Source organism: Xiphophorus hellerii, chromosome 13 (assembly GCF_003331165.1).
Source record: "Xiphophorus hellerii strain 12219 chromosome 13, Xiphophorus_hellerii-4.1, whole genome shotgun sequence".
Lineage (NCBI taxonomy): Eukaryota > Metazoa > Chordata > Actinopteri > Cyprinodontiformes > Poeciliidae > Xiphophorus > Xiphophorus hellerii.
In genome coordinates, this window is record NC_045684.1 from 26,302,019 (window position 1) to 26,320,924 (window position 18,906).

At 36.0% G+C, this 18,906-nt stretch overlaps 1 protein-coding gene across 1 annotated transcript; it reads right to left on the reverse strand.

The window, feature by feature from the left end:
• Nucleotides 1-5,341: 5,341 nt before the first annotated feature.
• Nucleotides 5,342-13,160, reverse strand: LOC116731713 (transmembrane protein 106B-like). Its single transcript, XM_032581530.1, has 8 exons — nt 13,033-13,160; nt 11,467-11,670; nt 11,207-11,270; nt 9,517-9,676; nt 6,960-7,100; nt 6,828-6,877; nt 6,347-6,400; nt 5,342-5,851 (listed from the first exon to the last, which is right to left on the reverse strand). The coding sequence occupies exons 2-8, from the start codon at nt 11,660-11,662 to the stop codon at nt 5,719-5,721; spliced, it is 798 nt and encodes a 265-aa protein (XP_032437421.1). The 5' UTR covers nt 11,663-11,670; nt 13,033-13,160; the 3' UTR covers nt 5,342-5,718.
• Between the last annotated feature and the right edge of the window lie 5,746 nt (nt 13,161-18,906).

Below are 18,906 nucleotides of genomic sequence, written 5' to 3' on the forward strand. Positions count from 1 at the left end.
TAAGCGTGGCAGGAAGTAGTTTTCACTTAGCTGGATGGCCATATCTTGGCAGGTCCATCATCCATATTCAGCCCTCTCAGCGTTCAAAGCTTGGATAATATTTTAGAACCTAACTCTGTATTTTGTCGATGCTTTCTCTCTGGTCTGTCTGCTGTGTTCCGTCTGCTGTGTTCAGGATAAATCCTTATGGATTTATGCAAAGATAAAGTATCTGGAAAGTATTCACATTGTTTTACTTATTAAATATTTTTGCATGTCTTCATGTTAGTTTTATACCTCAAATCTCTAAACATAGTGACATCAATGTGAAAAGAGTTTGTTTGACACTGACAAATTTTTGAAAAATACTTAAAAATGGTCTGTGATGGACTGGGTTAGTGTCCAGGGTTTACCCCACCTCTCACCTGATGACCTCTGGGATACACACAGGGCCACATGAGGCAGCACTGATAAGCTGACAGACAGTGGATGGGTGGATCATAAAAAATGGTTGCCCACTGATGCTGCCCATGCCACCTGATTGACCCTGAGAGGATGCAGAGATGATCTGTAGAAATTTCCCTCAAACCGCTCCACCAAGTTTCTAGAGATATTTTCCAAGAAGATGTCAGGCTGACAGCTGCCAAAAGTGCTTCAGCAAAATCCTGAGTGAAGGTTATATTTTTCATAGGAGTTGGGAAAGGAGTTTGGGTATTCAACTTGGGTGCCTTCTGAAGGCAACACAGTCTCTACAAGATGAATTCAGTTAGTAAAAACAAAACCATCTTGAAATAAAAACCTGTTATTAGCTTGTCTCCAGTAGTTTGCTTTGTTTTCCTTCTGAACACCAGAAGGTGGAGCGGTGATAACTGAACAGCAGCAGTAAACATGACATCTGTCGCCTCACTCCCATCACTTCCCTTCTAATTAAGCACACAACTCCTTCAGGAATTACCCAATTTTCTCCCCTATCAACTTATGAAGATGCAACTATAATTCATATTAGAAATGCATGAATCTTAACTTAAATCTGAGGATCATTTGAAAAAGAAAGTTATTTCAGATGACATTTAAAACTAAATGAGACAGGTTGTGAGCTACATCAAACACAATAGAAACTGAAGCTCTTCTGGTTGCTATGCCTGCCCAGTAACAGTACTCCAACACCTGACCTGTAATGACTATTACTGGATCTCTCTAAGGGATGGATTAGTAACAAGACCACCAGGGTGGATTCGTCAGTCGCTCCCTGTTGGTCCAGCTTGGGTTATTAATAAACAACTTTTGGCTGACATTGTCAGGGGGATTAAAATTATACAGTATGCCTGCTACAATTACCTGTCAAACAAATTTGAATGTAGGGAAACAAGATCTAAGTCATCACATCACCCATAATTGTGTATGAAGTTTTAAGCCATAATAGATCTGGACTATATCCGTACTGAGGCAGAACAGGCGTTTAAAGTTTCACCACTGTGCCGTGAAAGACACAAAGAAAGGAGGAGGTCTGGGTCGCATGAGATAATGCTTGGTTATCCAAATTAACTTCTTTGTTCAAACTTTAGTTCACTGTGACATATGCAAGTTGAATTAAACATCAGTCAAGTTTAAAAGCTTAAAGGACATCTGTTTCTGCATGTTACCTGCTAACAGTGCTACATCATGTGTCCAATTAACTCTTCTGGACTGCAGTTATGAGAAGCATGCAGATGTTTTATCTCGCATATAAACCTGCTTTACATACAGCATGTGCAGCAGGACCAGGGCTGATTATCATTTAATAGAAATCTTTAGAAAGTTTACACAAAAATCCTTTTTCAGTCTTTTGTTGCAAACTGGTCAGCGAAATTCACTTAAGTGTAGTCCTGTGATAAGACTTTTAAAGAGACCAGCTGTTTTAGCACTGTAAATACTGAGTGCTAAAAAAGATGAGCAGAAAAATGCTTGAAATGCTTTGCTGTGTTCCCATCTGTCTCCTCTAAAGGAAAGCATACAACCTGTGTTACTTTCCACTAAGTGGCCCCACATGGAGGAAAACTGCAGTTGCTGTCAAAGAATTTTAGCACAACAGAAGTGTCATTAGTTTCTCTTACATATCATCTCATAAGTTGTTTGAGAATTCTGAAAAATAGTTTTTCTGCAGAATAAAAACTATGTACCACCATAAGCTTTGAGAACTAAAATGTTTGTTGTTTATCAGCATAACATTGAACCATGTAAAAATATATCATATAATCACAAAAACCCCAATATTTCTGACTAGAATTATTATAATCCTCCCCTTGCTTTTTGCTGAAACAAAGAAACAATAAATGCAAGTGTGCAGGTTTCATAATTTTATTAAATACTTTAAACCCAAATGTAAAAATAAAGTGCAAACAAGATCTGGTCTAGTCAAAACCAACAGGTTAAGAGGTTTTTTAAAAGAAAAGTTGTTTTTGCTTGACTTAAATAATTGCTCTATTATTTACCCAAAACTGTGTTTAATAAAGACGCCTAGCAGAATTTAGAGAACTGTTTTTAAACAAATATCGAACAAGACATTAAACTGCAAATCTGTTTCATTTAAAGCAGCATGTAAGGAGATTAGAATGACAGTTAATCACTGTTTTAGTATTTCAAAAATATAAAATAAATGATAAAATTACATCAAAATCATGCAAAAAGGACAGAATTCATAACATATATCCTTAAAATAGCTTAGAACATAAAAGGGAATAGTGATGAGTTATGTTCACATGTCATGAGAACAACAAAAAAACTATTTAAATTCACAGGACATCCCATAATTTAACAGCAGGTCAGACAGGGTCAAATGTGTTAAAACTATAAACTCTCCAACAGTGAATGATTTCATAAAGTCTCGTTTAGACAAACACTCGCACTTTCAGAGGTGCGCGGTGAGCGTCCTGTGAGAATAATGTATCTTTGTGAACAAAGAATTATGTGTGCATTTACATCTCACACATGCTGATGCTTATTAAAAACTCAATAGACATGAAATGGAAAAGCTTGGTCTCTACCAGATAAATTAAATCTCCCTGTTAGTTCCTCTGTATCCAGTTCAGTAGATTTAGTTCATCATACAGGGCCGGTCTAAAGTTGTATGAGGCCTTGAGCAGAATTTGACTTAAGGATCCCTCTTTCTGCTAAGAACATCAGCACCACGAACAGCATTTCAACATAGATTTATTAAATTCTGGGAGAAGAAGGTAGCTTAATTGGCCGAGCTTAAAAACAATCAGTTATAATTGTAATTTACTAAGCTGTATTTGTGAACAAACAGAGCTCAAACTCCCAGATTAAACTCAGCATCAGATTGTAGCTATGGTAACAAACAATGAAGATTGTTCTTTGAACTTTTACAAAGTAAACTTTCCAGCTCCTTAAAATCTTAAATTTAAATGATTTAAAATCATCAATCAAAACCAAATTTACAAATTTAACAGCATTGTCATCCTGAATAAACAAATGTTGTATTGTATTTTTTTGCTTTGTTGTTTGTAAGCTGTGGGTTTAAGCATTGTGTGCAATGTCTTCCAGTAACTATAAGTTCTTACAGTAGGTGATGGGGCTGTGAATGGAATCTACTGTTTCTGCAGTGCAAAGAAAACAAAGGTAGTCTCCTTTCTGCATGACACATTGACTGATAACAGAGAAAAATACTCCCACACTCAACCACTGACCATCCAAACACTCAGAACCTAATCATAGACATTGGAGCTATGATTAGGTTCTAGCCAAACAGAAATCAGAAATTCAGAAACATGACTACAGTAGTACATCAAAATCATAATTGAAAACCTGAAAGCAAATGTGCTTATCAGTGGACCAATATTGAAAGCTGGACTTGGAGATGAGATCTACAGCAGACTCAAGCATAACTTATTAAAGCCATTTAATAGTTCTTTTGAACCATAATAAATTAAACATTGCACTCATCAAAATGTCATGTTTGTTACTGGTTTTCTCAGTTGTTGATTATATAGTGTGTTTTATGACTGTATTTTTATGATGTAAAGCACTTTGAACTGTCTTGTTGCTGAAATACCAAGATAAACTTGATTGATTATTTGTAGATAGGCCTGTCACGATAGCAAATTTTGCTCAACGATTAATTGTCTCAAAAATTATTACGATAAACGATAATATTGTTTGAAGACCTTTTTACACTGATTTAATGGAAATGACGTAATAATGCATGCGATTTCCTGTCAAAGATAGATACACTTTATTTTCAAAAGAACACTTAACACTTGAGCTGATAAACAAAATAAACAAAACAACCAAAAATAAAATGGATTCTCAGTCTCCATTAACAAAAAAACTCACTTGAAAAAAAAAACTAAACACCATAAAGAAAAAGTGGAAATAAATACTGCATTCAACCAAAAGAGGGCAGATTATGAAGTCTGTATACTATGTTGCCCTTCAGTAATAATTAGATTTAAATAGAGAAGATGGGCACATCGACTACCTGATGCAATAATTCACACTACATGATTTTTTGCTCCTATTTTTCCGTTACAACAATCTTAAAACGTTGGTCTTTCTAAGATTGTGTGGTGTGTTACGGTAAGACAATCTCTTGCCGCTCTGATCTAAATCAGGGGTTTTCCCCGACTGGGAACATTCGCATGTTGAATGTGACAGGTAGCCAATCAGAAAGCGCGGATTCTCCTCCGCGCTTTCTGAGGGGAAATTACAGAGGGGAATCCCAAACAGCTGACACGGCGCAACCCGAAGTCCAGCGGACATCGGAGATGATACGTGGAAACAACATTAATGTTAATTCAACATGCAAAGAATATAGAAATGACAAGGGGAGGAGTTGGAGCCAAATTGCTACCGCAGTTGATAAACCCGGTAACTTTTCAGCTGTTCTTCGTTAACGTGACGTAAATAGGTTATAATGATTTTCATTCAGTCAGGACTTTACACTGACACTAGCAACATGCATTGCAGGTAGATTGTAGTAAAGCATAGATTAATGCCTGATTTTAAAATTAGTTCACTGGACTTGTAGCCATTATTTTGTGCCCATTGTTGGACACCATACGGCAGGAACGAACCCGATCGAACCGTTATACCTAGGATTTCTGTCGGGTAATGTGTGGTCTGTCAGGTTTTGAAAATGGGCCGACAATCGGCCGACAGCTCGTGTGCCTGGGCTTTACACTAAGTAAAATGAGGAAGGGGGGGTCAGTGGAGAGCACCGGAGTTGAGCCTTTTTTCATTCAGTGTCATCAACAGGAAGAGGAAAAAGGCCGGAAGAGACGATAATGCCGATAATTAAAATGACGTCCATAGTTCTAATTTATCGTACGATTAATCGATTTACCGTTTATCGCGACAGGCCTATTTGTAGAGCACATTTTAATATATTTTGGTGCGAAGCAGTTCAGAGATTTATAAAACAAGATCAGTATTTTAAAGTCTATCCTCTGAGCTTCAGGGAGCCAGTGGAACTGGGTGATGTCCTCTATCTTCCTATTTAAAAAGGTTTACTTATAAGAAAACAACTATTATTAGTAAGGTTGATTTTAGTAATTGTTCATAACTGTTCATTTATATAAGCTAGAAAATTTTTTTTATATTACAATTACACTTTCTCTTCACTTACAAATATTTATTTGTCATTAATTTTACTTTTACACTTTTGTGACTGAACACAGCAAGTTTTGAACATTTACAAAATCAAAACATGAACCATGATGGCGCTAGCCTGAGTGAGAGCCATTACTCAGCAGGGTTGCCAATAGGTCGGGTTATCCCTCTGATGGTGGTGGTGTTCCCCCCACAGTCCACGTACTGATACATCTCCTCAGAAATCTGCTCAGAGTGGCCAAAGTATGTTGCTGTGATGGTCACGCTGCACAAGGTGGAGAGGAATGTGGTAAAGCCAAACACACACTACAAACAGTGACCACAGACACACACTGGCCACTTTATGAAGCAAACTTGCTCAAAACTCTGCTGACACACAGGAGCCAATCTGAAGGAAAGCATCAAAATGGATTTAGGCAACTAGAGAGGTCGAATGTGTTACTGTTGCCAGATGTGAGTATTTAAAAAACTGCTTGTAAGGTTTCTACACACAAGTACCCCAGGTATACAGAGAACACCCAAAGTAAATAACTGGTCAAAGAAATGCCTTGTTGGTGTGAGAGGTCAGAGAAACACAGGCAGACTGCGCCTAGATGATGGAAAGGGAACAGCAGCTCAAACAACTTTGATTCTATGCTATGAAGATTTATAATAGTTCTGAAAGGAAAGAGGTTCCAACCCAGGACAAGAAATGCCTAATAAAGTGGCCAGCACATGTCAATTTGGAATTGCATGTGAAGAAGTGACACGGTCAACTTACTGAGTCATGACAACAATGTTGTGTACCTTGATGGTTTCCAGGGTGCAGTATTCACTAGAAAACATTAAATATGTTTGAAAATTGATCCCAGGCAAAGCAGTTTAATCAGAAACATTTAGTTGTTTACAGGATAAAACACTTAAATATAAAGATGACAGTTTCTTAGGGTTCAATATGGTCCCATTAAACCAAAGATGACTATATGTTGTGGCAAACAACATTTCCAAGCAGGAATTAACTAGTAACTCTTTAAGAAGATACTAAAATGACACATTTCTCAACATCACAGTGAGCTGCCAAAGAAGAGCAGCTATTCAAGAAGTTCAGAGATTCTCCTGCAGTCAACTGTGGACAAAGTTTAAGCCACTTCCTAAAAACTAACTAAAGAAACACAAAATCCTAATACTGATACTATTGCTCCACTACATCTCTGGAGGTAAATTTCTGTGACATAGCATGAAAAAAAAAAATCTGCACTTACTACATGTAGCTTAACTCATCTCCAATGACAGTGGGGACCATATAATCAATCTGAAAACACAAACAGAAACAGGTAGTTCAAAAAGGTCGATGTAAGAAGTGAATGTGCAGACAGAGGAGGAAGACGTTGTACCTGTTTCATGTCCAGAGGACGTATAGTGATGACGTTACTGATGCGAGAGTTACCAATCACCGTCCTGGCAAACTGCACCTGCGCTGTGATGTTGGCCACCTCCACTGAATAATAGTTATTGTTGGTGATGTTCAGAGTGTTCTGTGAGGATGACCAGCAGGAGATCAGTGCTATTTTTAGTTTACTGCTTTTACTTAAAGGGCCAGTATTATGTTCCAGGCACATAGTGCCATTTTATAGCACAATAGAGTAACTATTGTTATCTTCAGTTCAAAATGCTATATACATACATATATCAAACATGACGAAAGAAATTAGACTTCACTATTTAATGCCTTGAAATTGGGCATCTGTCTCTTTAAGAAGCTCATTCTGTAAAACTCCATCTTTAGGAAATCATCACAACAGCATTTCTCTATCGAGCTTTTAACATGGTTCTTAAGAGTGTTTCACTGAGAAGTAGGTCCTATAATGAGCTCCTATCTCAAGTTCTCAACCTAATTTCCTGCAGATTCTGGTCATTCAGAAGTTAAAAATCTATTTTGTTTGCTTTACTTAGCAGGAAATCAGCAGCTAAAAGGCTATAGTAAGGTTTTTAATTTAGTCTCTCCTTACATTTGACCCTTGATTTCTCATCTGCACATTTTTATGTCTACAATGGCTAAAATAATCTAAAATACAAAGCTAGACAATAAATAAGAAAAGCAACACAAATACAGATCAAAGACATATGAAGAATTTGAAAATAAGAGAGGAAGCTTGTGAAGATAGTCTGTACTTGCCAAATAAATTACTGCCACTCTTTGTATTGTATTAAAACAGTGTTCAAAGTTTGAATAGGGCATTTCTTAGAGCTACAGAGAACTTTACTTGAAGAGAACAAGTTGGGTATTCAGGATAAAATGAACAACTTCAGGTAATTAGAGAATTTTGATCAGAGTATTAAAGGATCAATCTTATGTAGGCCTGTTATTAAGCAATAAATCAATTGAAACAAAGTCAATAATTTCCATTTGCATGACTTATTGTTTTTCTCTTTTCTCTCTTTCTAGCAAAAACTGGATTACAACAGTCTTCAGGTCTTTTCTGAAGGACAGTTTTGTTTGCAGAGTCCGTAATTCATTTGTTGTTTGGTTAATTTTGGATATTTAAATGTCTTCCAGTTCCAGTGTTAAATGTTCATTAGAAAGTTTATTGATCTTTGAGAATGTGTTATTGCATTGTTATGCCATTACTTAAATTTTTGTTTTGAAACCATTTTCAATTGTTTATCGCAATAACTGACAATTACCATTTATCATCCAGCACAATTTGTATGGTGGAAGGCTTAGTGTTATGTATTTTTCAGGCACACAAAGCCATTTTAGAGCACAATCAAATAACTATATTACCGTAAGCTGTAAATATGCTCTATATGTCAAACATAACTCTGACTTCACAATTTGATGCCTTGAAATTGGCCTCTGTCTCTTTAAGTAGTTTCCACTCAACAAAACAATGTTTGTTCATGATGCTGTTAGGAGCGATGGGCTGAGAAGCAGTTCATATGATGAGCTCATCAGGCTCATCTTACCAGATGTTGGTAAAATTCTCTCATAATTCTGGCATTTAGGAAATTGAAATAATTTGGGAAATCCTAACTGACCTAAAACAGAAAACGTTTATTTTGATTTCATGTCAGACATTGTGAAAAAAACATGTGTTTTTATTATATATTTTTTTAAATCCAACATGTAGATCTCTAAGATGACATGAGATCTACATGTCTCATGTAGATGTACATGTCATGTACATGTCTCATGTAGAAGCCTCTAAGGACACTTCTGGACACTTTAACCTTTGCTTAGTTCCACTTTTCAGTCTTCACAAGAAAAAATAATATTATAATATTGTTTACATTACTGAATTGTCTTGCAAAATTATTCTAAACTCTGAACTTTTTCACCTAAGGTCTACAAACGTAAATTTATTTTTTTGGGGGGAGGAGGGATTTTATTGGTATTTGTGTCCCTGTATTTTATCCCTCTTCAACTCGTATATTCTTACTTACATAAGTCATCTTACTTATGTGATATTCTGCATATGTAATATAAATATTTAGTTACGCTAAACCTCTGTGCATGTAGGACACAAGTGTAGATAGCCCAAATGAGAGATGATGATGCTAATGATTATTCTAGATTTGTAACAATGAACCATGCTGTTCCTCATTGTCTTGGAACTCCCATGACTATCAATCAAATGCACAGAAAAGTAAACTTGAGTCTACCTACAGATGAGCCACAACTAACTGGATCAGTAAGTATAAAAATGTTTAAATAAATTTGATAAAATAACAGTAGCAGGAGGATTCTGCTGTTGTTACAATTAGAAGTTTATTCTGATTTGTAGCTCTTGACAGATCCGTTCCCGTTTGTGCTTTCCCAGCTGAAACAGTAGTCAAGTGATGTTAGAGCAGCTTTGTATGTCTTAGGCATGATTAATTAAAATAAAGCAAAGAAGCCCAATACTGCTACTATAAAAGAATAGGAAGGGGAGAAGAGCACACCAAACTCACCGTGATGTTGAGATAGACGATGTGCTGATCCAGGTCATAGGTGACATAAACAGACTTGACTCCCACATTAGATACATCAATGGAGCGAGGGAAGAGGAAGAAAACAGCCAGACTGGACAGCAGCAGGCAGAGCACCACTGATGCACTTACATACAACTTCCTGACAAGGATCAGGAAAATTATTAGAAAAAGTTGGACAATTTACATCAGCACCACTAACAACATTTATGGAGCCCAGGAAAGTCTGGGGGGTTTCTAAACTGCTGCTTAGTTCACTTATGCCTTAGTCATCTCTGAATGTGACTAGTATTACATAGACTGTTTAACATCAAGCACACAGCTGATCAACTAGCACAAAAAAATTATACAATTTATATTATATTTTTTTGAGCTGACTTCTTTTAAGACTATATTTGTGTGTTTAAGTATTGTCAATAATGTCCTACAGTAATATATAATTACCTAGTAATAAAAACAGGGCATGTTGTTGGTGGACCGCCCTAGAGCTGCTATCACAGAGTTTAGCTAGTTTTCTGGGGGAAGCTCTGCGATCCATACAGCTGCAGTTCCTCCAGGACGTCTATACGCCTTTGGTTCAAACCTTTTAGTCAAATGTTGCTTTCTTCTTCTTGGTGAGGTGAGGGGCTTTAATTGGGGTAAAACAAAACAATGATCCGATTGCAAACCTCCTGTATGTCTCTGCAAGCAAAATGATGTTCGACTATCAGCTGAACTGCATCAAGCAAGGATTGGATTACCTCAATAACCCTAATCTTTTGTAAAGGTTTTGTAAAAACTGATATCATGAAAGATTTCAACTTAAACGTTAACTTTTCTGCAAGACTCAAGTAAATTTTTACAAGTTTGGGCCCTCAAGCATGAAAGAGTTTGCAGCTTATTGAAAGCTCGCAGTATGAAGAAATTCTGAAACCTGCGGTGCACAAAACATGCAGATGTAAAAATAGTGTGCAAACCTGGCATTGTACTCATTGTATTGATAAATCCGGATTTATAATAACCATGGAAATGGTTTTAGTTTTCTGAACTACTACTAATAATGACACGTTTTATTTAAAAGACATCTATTAGGGCACAATGGGGCACCTTACAAAAAAATGGAAGCAAAAAAAAGTCAGACAAAAAATTTAATAAAAAAATAAAAGTTAGGGAGTAAAATCATCAAAGTGAAAGTGGTTGTTTAAACAGTTTTCAGGCAGGGTTTAAAAAGAGACAGCTTGGAGTGAGTGGGGAGATCAACATGCTGTTGAAGCTGATACTGCAGAATGAAAGAATCATGTGTTGTATAGGCCAATGCTCCATGACTTTTATTAGGACCATTTGTGCATCACATAAGTTGCACATTTACAGAACTGAGATGCTTTCTATTCACAAAGGTCGTTCATTTACAGACACTCCCTGTATGACTGCAGCTGACAACGCCGATCATGTCAGGAAATCAGCTCAAAGCATCAGTTTGGAGTTTAGGCCCCGTCCAAATGGAGACGAGATTAAGTGTTTCTGCAAATGTATTTTGTTTTGTTTTGGCTGTGTGTCTACATGGATCTGGTGTTTTGGGAGACCAGAAACCATTCAATTTGGAAGACAGGTATCAGAATAGAAAAATGTCAACATATGGTTTCAGGTTTGAGTGCCCCAGATGTGTCTTCAAAAAAGGTCTAAGAATACTTACGTCCTTCTTGGCCGCAGTCTTTGGTCACTGTATGGAATCAATGCCACAAGTTGATTCTCCTGTTCTGGAAAACAGGAAGCAAACAGTGATGCTGGACATGTTCTTGCTGTTGGCTTTAAGTTGGCTCCAATCACAACTTGATTTGCTTCATCATCTTGCTTACTTCTATATAAACTGATGTGGTCAAACACTGAAAAAGCTTCATTATCTTTTCAAGAACAGCTTACACATCGGGTGCAATATATGAAGTACATGATCACCTCTGGGGATCCTCCCGGTGCCCTGACATGTTGGACACGTCACGCTGTCTCTTCCTGTGAATTCCACGTAAGGAAACTGGGAGACGTCAGGCACTCTGTCATTCTCTGTCGTTCCATCTTCCACAAGAGAAGACAAGTTGCCCTCTTTGTCAATGAGGGTTGTTTCCTTAGAAATCCAGGAAACTGAAATCCCCATAGTCACAACTGGAGAGAAATAGATCAACAAGAAATCTGTATATTAGAAGTATATCTGTAATTAGAAGGTGAGTCTGTGGAGCGTGACAATTTCTAACTGAGGAACAAATGAATGAATATGGACTGGCGACCTGTCCAGGGTGACCCCGCCTCTGGACCGTTAACCCGCTGGAGCACCCCTCACAATCCCACTAAGGATAATGGTGTTAGAAAATGGATGGATGGAAGGATGGATATTCTATTCAATTACAATGTCTTCCCCTGAGCATCAGGGTTTTAATTGTTAAGATTAGTATCAGTTGTGAGTATAAAAGTGATAGTTTATCCAAATGGGCAAATACAATACTATATAAAAGGTACAAAAACTGAAATATTATTGCCTGTCAAATATTGCATTCAAACAGCTAATGTAATATGGTACTGTATTTTGCAGAACTATGATCTGGAAAATGGGTGAATAAAACAGGTTCAGACATTACTTTAAGCTTATAATTTTTGTGTTTTGTTGCTGCTGTTCTCTGTTTCCAACCTTAGCTAAAACAGTTAGTTTTAGTTTACCAGCACTAGTTAACTACTAACTAGTGCTAATCTGTGGTAGGCTAATAAAATGGTTGTTTAAACCATCCAAACATCTATCATTTATATTAACTTCAAAATCTAAAGTAAAATAATTTCAAGTCGTGACGTGTCAACCCAACCAACACTGATATTTCTGAGCTAAAACAGATGTTCAGTTTTAACAGCCTGACTCATGAGTTTGATTTTTTTTCAGATGGCTCAGTCAGTGATTCCTCTGACCGAGCCCGGCTCTGAGCACCAGAGCACTGAACCTAGTCTGCTCTGAATGCTGCCAGACAGAGCAACCTGCCAGAAAGCAAACCACCACCTCAACTTTCTGCCTCATCTGGACCTCGGACAGAATAACTAGACGTAAGCTTCATATCCACTTAAAGTAACAAACACTTGAAACAACTGAATATTTGTGTTTCAACTATTGAATGGCTTATACAAAACCCTCAACTATTTTTCCCGACCGACATGCATTGGTTCGAAAAACGTTTTGCTTTAGTCGAAGAAAAAAATAGTGACCAAAGAGTGACTTAAAAAAAACAAACAGTATCATTGGCTTACATTTTAAACATTAAAAAACCCGATGTTAGAGGCGCTTAACTCTGAACTGGCGGCTTCACATAAACTACAACTAACAAAGCAGACAGTTAGCCAAGCTGCTAGCCAAGGTGTTAGCCTCAGAGCACACAGGTACCCGAGAACATTAATGAAACCTTACCTAACCAGCTTTACCAACAAGTTCACCGACAACAACTTACTCACTGCAGTCGCGCCCAGGTGTATTTGAAAGGACAAACGTACCTGAACAGAGCTACTCGTATCAGCATAACCTCTTAATAAAGCAGACATAAGACACCACAACTTCTGGAGTCTTGTGCGAGACTCCAAATGTTTCAGGATAACAGCTTTTGTTTACTTCTTCCTCATGGATCAGGTGGGAGGAACCAAACTATGGCGTATTGCTGCCCCCTTCAGTAAACGCAGAGACGTTGCAATCAGATCTTTACATATTTCTACTTCTGAATATTTATGAAAATATTGTATCTCAGTACCTCAGCACACAGGTTAAACACATCTTACAAATTAAGTCCCCACAAAGTGTTTTAATAATTTTATTTGTTAATAATTCTTTAGTTTTTAAAGAATAATCAGTCATAAGAAACAATTAGACATAATAAACTAAAATCATCATTAGAATTATCAAATAACTGACTAAAGTAAAACTGAAACAAGGCTGATCTAATCAAAGAAAGAGACTGAAGAACACAATATAATAATGAAACTAGAATCAATAAATCAAGCTCCAAAACAACTAAAAAAAACCCAGGACCTGACAGAACCAAAGCAATTATGCAATTATAAGGTAGACATTCAATAAGATAGAATAAAAACAACACATGTAGATTCTAGTCCATTAAATATGTACATATATACAGATGTCCATCCATCCATCCATCCATTTTCTGACACGCTTATCCCTTATGGGGTCATGAAGGTTCTGGTGTCTATCTCCAGTAGTAAACTGGTGAGAGGTGGGGTCACCCTGGACATGTCACCAGCCCATCGCAGGGCATATACAGATGTATAAAAATTTATGAATGAATGTGGATCACTTCAAAAGCTTACAGAGTTCAAACAAGAAGAATGAAGTAGAATTAACTGGCAGGGATCTGAAGAAAAAGTTTCTTATGACAGGTTCAGAGACATAAACTATGTATGATTTGAAGAACTCAGTAGCAACCTCTGTTGGATAAAACATAATTTCTGCTTAATCTGATGCTGAGATGAAAGCCTTGAGTAAAAGTCTTGGTCAGAGTGTAAAATGTGTGCATATGTGTGATGTTTTCCATCTGAAACAAGCAAAGGTTTGATTTTGAATGGCCTTTCAGTGTTTTCTTTCCTGATCAGAGCTCTCACTGTCTTCTTTTCGATTCTCTTGAACACTCCAGCATTCAGTGCTCTCTGTGTCTCACCCATTGTCACATGACTGTACTGTCACCACTGTGACCCTTTTATCCTCAAACTCACCAACAATTTGCTTTTTTTCTTACAAGTGAAAAGAGAACTAGTGTTTCACGGCATTGTTCCCTTACAGGTTTAGAAAATTTGCAACCTATTAATTTTTAAGCAGCAAAGAGACATCAAAATATGATAATCGAAGTCACATACACTGATATTGATATAACATAATATCATTAGTATTTTAGCTATGTTTCAAGCGTTGTGCTTGTCAGAGAATGCAACACAGGAGGGGAGCACAATGACTATTCAGGTGAATGATTTGTTGTTGGCTTGTTCTTATTTTGTTAGAAGTGTTTTTGGTGAGAAGAAGAGATGACCATGTCCAAATTTATTCTAGCAGGGAAGTTTAGGTTCACCAACTCAAGCGAATAGTTGTATTGGAAGCAGAGGTTTATGCACTTGACAAAAAAAAAAACAAAAATTGTAAAAAAAAAAAAAAAGGTAGTGAAGCAGAAAAGATTTTTACCTCTTCTGAGTTTGAAGTGGAGGCATACAATAAAAATTCTGATGTCGTATTCAAGAAGTTTGATGATGACTTTATGCTGAGAAAAAACAAGCGGACATACTTTCATCTCTGCTTTCAGCTTTCTGCAGTGAGAAAAATGAATCTGTGGTGAAGTAAATTTAACATAACTGAATGTGTGAAATCAACAATAAAAATTAAAGTTAGTACCTTCACACAAATATAAGTAGTATTGTGGTCAAGATACAAGATATTGTAGTTTTTTTTTTTAAAGAAAGTAAATCATTTAAGTACTAAGAGTCTGTCTTTTTAAGTTCATCCACACAACAAAAAACAATCTTGTTATATTTACTGTGTTTCATTCAGTGTTTCAAACATCAAATACTACCAATAAGACATCAGAGTTCCCAAGCACCAGCAGAGCAGCTGTGATTTGAAGTAGTAGTAGATAATTTAGAGTTAGCAGAAGTCATTAATTTGGAAATAAGTACTTTAAACAAAGAACAATCTTTCCTGATAAACATAAATCAATTATCCCAGGGGTCTCAAACTCCAGTACTCGAGAGCCGTTGTCCTGCGACTTTTAGATGTGCCTCTGCTGCACCACACCTGAACAGAATAATTAGGTCATTAAGGCTCTGGAGAACTTATCTACACAAGGAGGAGTTAATTAAGCCATTTCACTCCAGTGTTTTGTACCTGTGGCACATCTAAAAACTGCAGGACAGCGGCCCTCGAGGACTGGAGTTTGAGACCCCTGCATTATGCAAATAGTTGCCTTAATGTTTTTAAGTAAATAGGCTGGAATATTTTACTAGTGTGGAAAGCGAGGAGAGGCAAATAAGGACTCTGCTTGACTTAGCAAACTACACTGTAAAATGTAATTTAAAAAAATTATGCTAACTCATTTACCTAAAAAAAATTAAGCAAAGTAAGCTTAAGATTAGTGAGTAAGTAAACTTAATTTATTTTAAGTAAAAAGTACTAAATCAAGTAGTACAACTAACAAAAAAATTCACGTAACTTATGTGTCATACTTCATGTTAACTTAATTTTTAATTTGTGTGGACTGCTTGATACAAATGTAACCTCGCATAGAATTGATGAATACCTACAACTTACTCATTCTTCAAGTTCACGTAAATTGAACAAACCAATTTTCTTCATTTTGTCCTTGTCTTCCTCTTTCTCACTTCTTTTTTTAATCAAGGTTTCATTGGCTCTAGAGGTCTTTATTTGCGAGACAGACTGGAAAGTAGGTAATGAGAGAAAAGGAAGACATGCAGTGAAGGCCACCAGGCTGGGACTCAAACCTATGACAGCCACGTCACTAAGGCCTCCATACATGGGTTGTGTTTTACCTCTGCGCCACTGCAGCACTGCTCAATCTCACTTCACTGAATTATTAATTATATCAAATATTTGAAATACATAATTTATACAAAAAATATTCTGTTTGATATAATATTCATGTCTTCCACCTCTTTCATTACGCGTTTTCCTGTCTAACCACTCTCAAATAAAGGCCACTACACCCAATTAAACCTTAATAAAAATAAAGAAGTGGGGGAGAGAGAGGAAGGACAAGAACTCAATCAAGAAAATTGGTTTGTTTAATTTAAGTTACATGAACTTATTTTTTTTGATAATTGTACTACTTCACATAGTACTACTTGCTTAAAATAATTCGGTTGCTTACTTTGCTTAATTTTTTTGAGGCAATGAGTTTGCTTATATTTTTAAGTAAGGTGAACTAATTCGATTTTACAGTGTTCCATGCTCTGTGATTTTTGCATTATTGAGGATAATTGAACATTTATATCATCCTTGTCAAGCAAAAATTATCTCAACCCCATTAGTACATTACCAGACAATCATATTTTTTCAGCCTATCAAGTAGCATTTTATGATCCACTGTGCTCAAATATAGAATAGGATAGAATTCAACTTTATTGTCATTGCAATGAAATGAAGTTTGCATCCATCCAGAAGTGCTTAGCAATCGATTAAAAATATATTACAAATGTAGAGAAAAGTAAAAACAAAAAGCTTAAAACTGGAAGTATATGTATATATACAGGCTGAGTGAACAGGAGTAGATTACCTATACAGTATACACATTAGTGACTTACAGCACTGATATTGAGTAATACAAATAGAGGTTCTAGACTAATTAGTGCTAAGATGAATTTAAATACATTTTTATGCAAATTTTACAATTTAGGATGACTGACATATTCATGATAGTAGTAATTAGCAATAGTTAGAGAAATGTTACAATAAATCATTTATCAACTTTTAAAAGATACATTTCCAAATCTTGCCATGAAGTTGTCCTAACATACTATAGAGGACCATTTCCATAAGTCATGATAATTTTACTTTTATTGTTTTCTTAAGAGATTTTTCCACCCACCATGCAGAGTGCTAACCTTTACAACAGTATACTCTTAGAGCATGTGCTGAAACAATGAGTGATAGTAATAGACTGGAAAAGCCAGGGGTGAAAACAAATGAGCTTTCATCCCTCCCCATTAACATAAAGACATCTGTGACTACAATAAAAATGCATTTACAGCACTGAAACATTGATAGACTGTTGTTTTGTTCTTTAAAAATATGATTTTTAAAAAAGTTTTTTTTACATAACACTGTTTAAATATCATACATATTGCTCTGATTTTTCTCAAAACATTGGCATTTCCTCTTTATAGCTCCAGAATATTCCCAGATCAGAGTGCAGAATTCACATGAAGAATGTCCCATCATGACATTCATGGGCAAATGGAAATGTGAATCTAAAGCAGATTTTTAATGTGTTGAAACGGATGTACTATTAAATGTTAGAAGTTTCATTTACCCTTAAAGTCCCACAAGGAATGTAACTTGTACTTTACAGTAATGGCTAAAACATTCCACATGAATTAATCAATTATTAAAATGATAAAATTTTATTATTATGATAACTTTATTGTATAGCAGTATTCTAACACAAATCTTGTCATACATGGATGAACATTAATACTTCATAATTCAACAACAAGAAGGGCAAAACAGCTTAACATTAAATTGGCATCATCACATAATTGTAAATGTACATTGTTTTATATATTGTATATTTAGGCCTCCAAAAAGTCAGTTCATTTGGGATAATTATAATAAATGCTATATACTGTATATGCAATTAGTCTTCGCAGGGTTTTCGCTGCTGGGCCTAATGAAACATGGAGATACAAATTGATCTAAGCTACACAAAGCCATACAAATATTATAAGGAATAGTCTCAGTTGCTGTATACTTCTGGTGAGTGTAATCTGAACTGAACTTATTACATTTTGTAGATACAATGTTCACTCATCTGTGCTAGCAGTGTGGATACAGCTAACTCAGTGTGAATCGGCTGCCCCCTATAAAGGATAACTTTTTTATCTGCCAGCGTTGTGTTATTGTTAAAAATAGATCCTCTTTTTAGTAGAAGTTCTGTGTGTTTCTGTTAGTTTCCCCACCAAATTAATGTATTTTGTTCTTATGACATGCTGTACAGTATTTCATTCTTGTTGCTGGGTAAATTAACAGGACTTCTATAATCTTAGTGAAAAATTTTGTTTCACACTTTAAATAGGGAAGATTGTTGATCCGATTTTGACTTGGGCATCTTTCACTGCACATACTCAGTGAGTCTCTGGTGTGATACAAAGTCAGACTTGAACTACTTCCTTTGCATGACCTGGATTCTTACTGTAAAGTCCAGTGGGTACAAAGAACATAAAATCCTTCAGATTGCAATGACCCATATATAACGAGAGCAGTTTGTTTCTAGGTTCTGTATTTCCTGTACTGCTAATTATCTAAATTATAAACAAGGCAAAAAAACTAAATAATTATTTCTATTTGTAGTAAATTCAGGGATGCTTGCAAATATACTGCTTTAATTTAACAGTTTCCTGAAGTGTAATCCCATTTCCACAATACAACTTGTGTGAATGATCTTGACATTAAACTGATTGGATTGTATTTAATCCTGAGCCCATTGCTATGCATATCCTTTCCAGCGTCTTTGTGCTCTGGTAGTGAGTCAGATGATACATAGCTTACCAACAATCCTTATTTTGATTTTGGAATGCAGTGTTTGTAGATACAAGACATTTTTAACACAACAGAATGATAGATAAAACTGGCATGTGTTATGA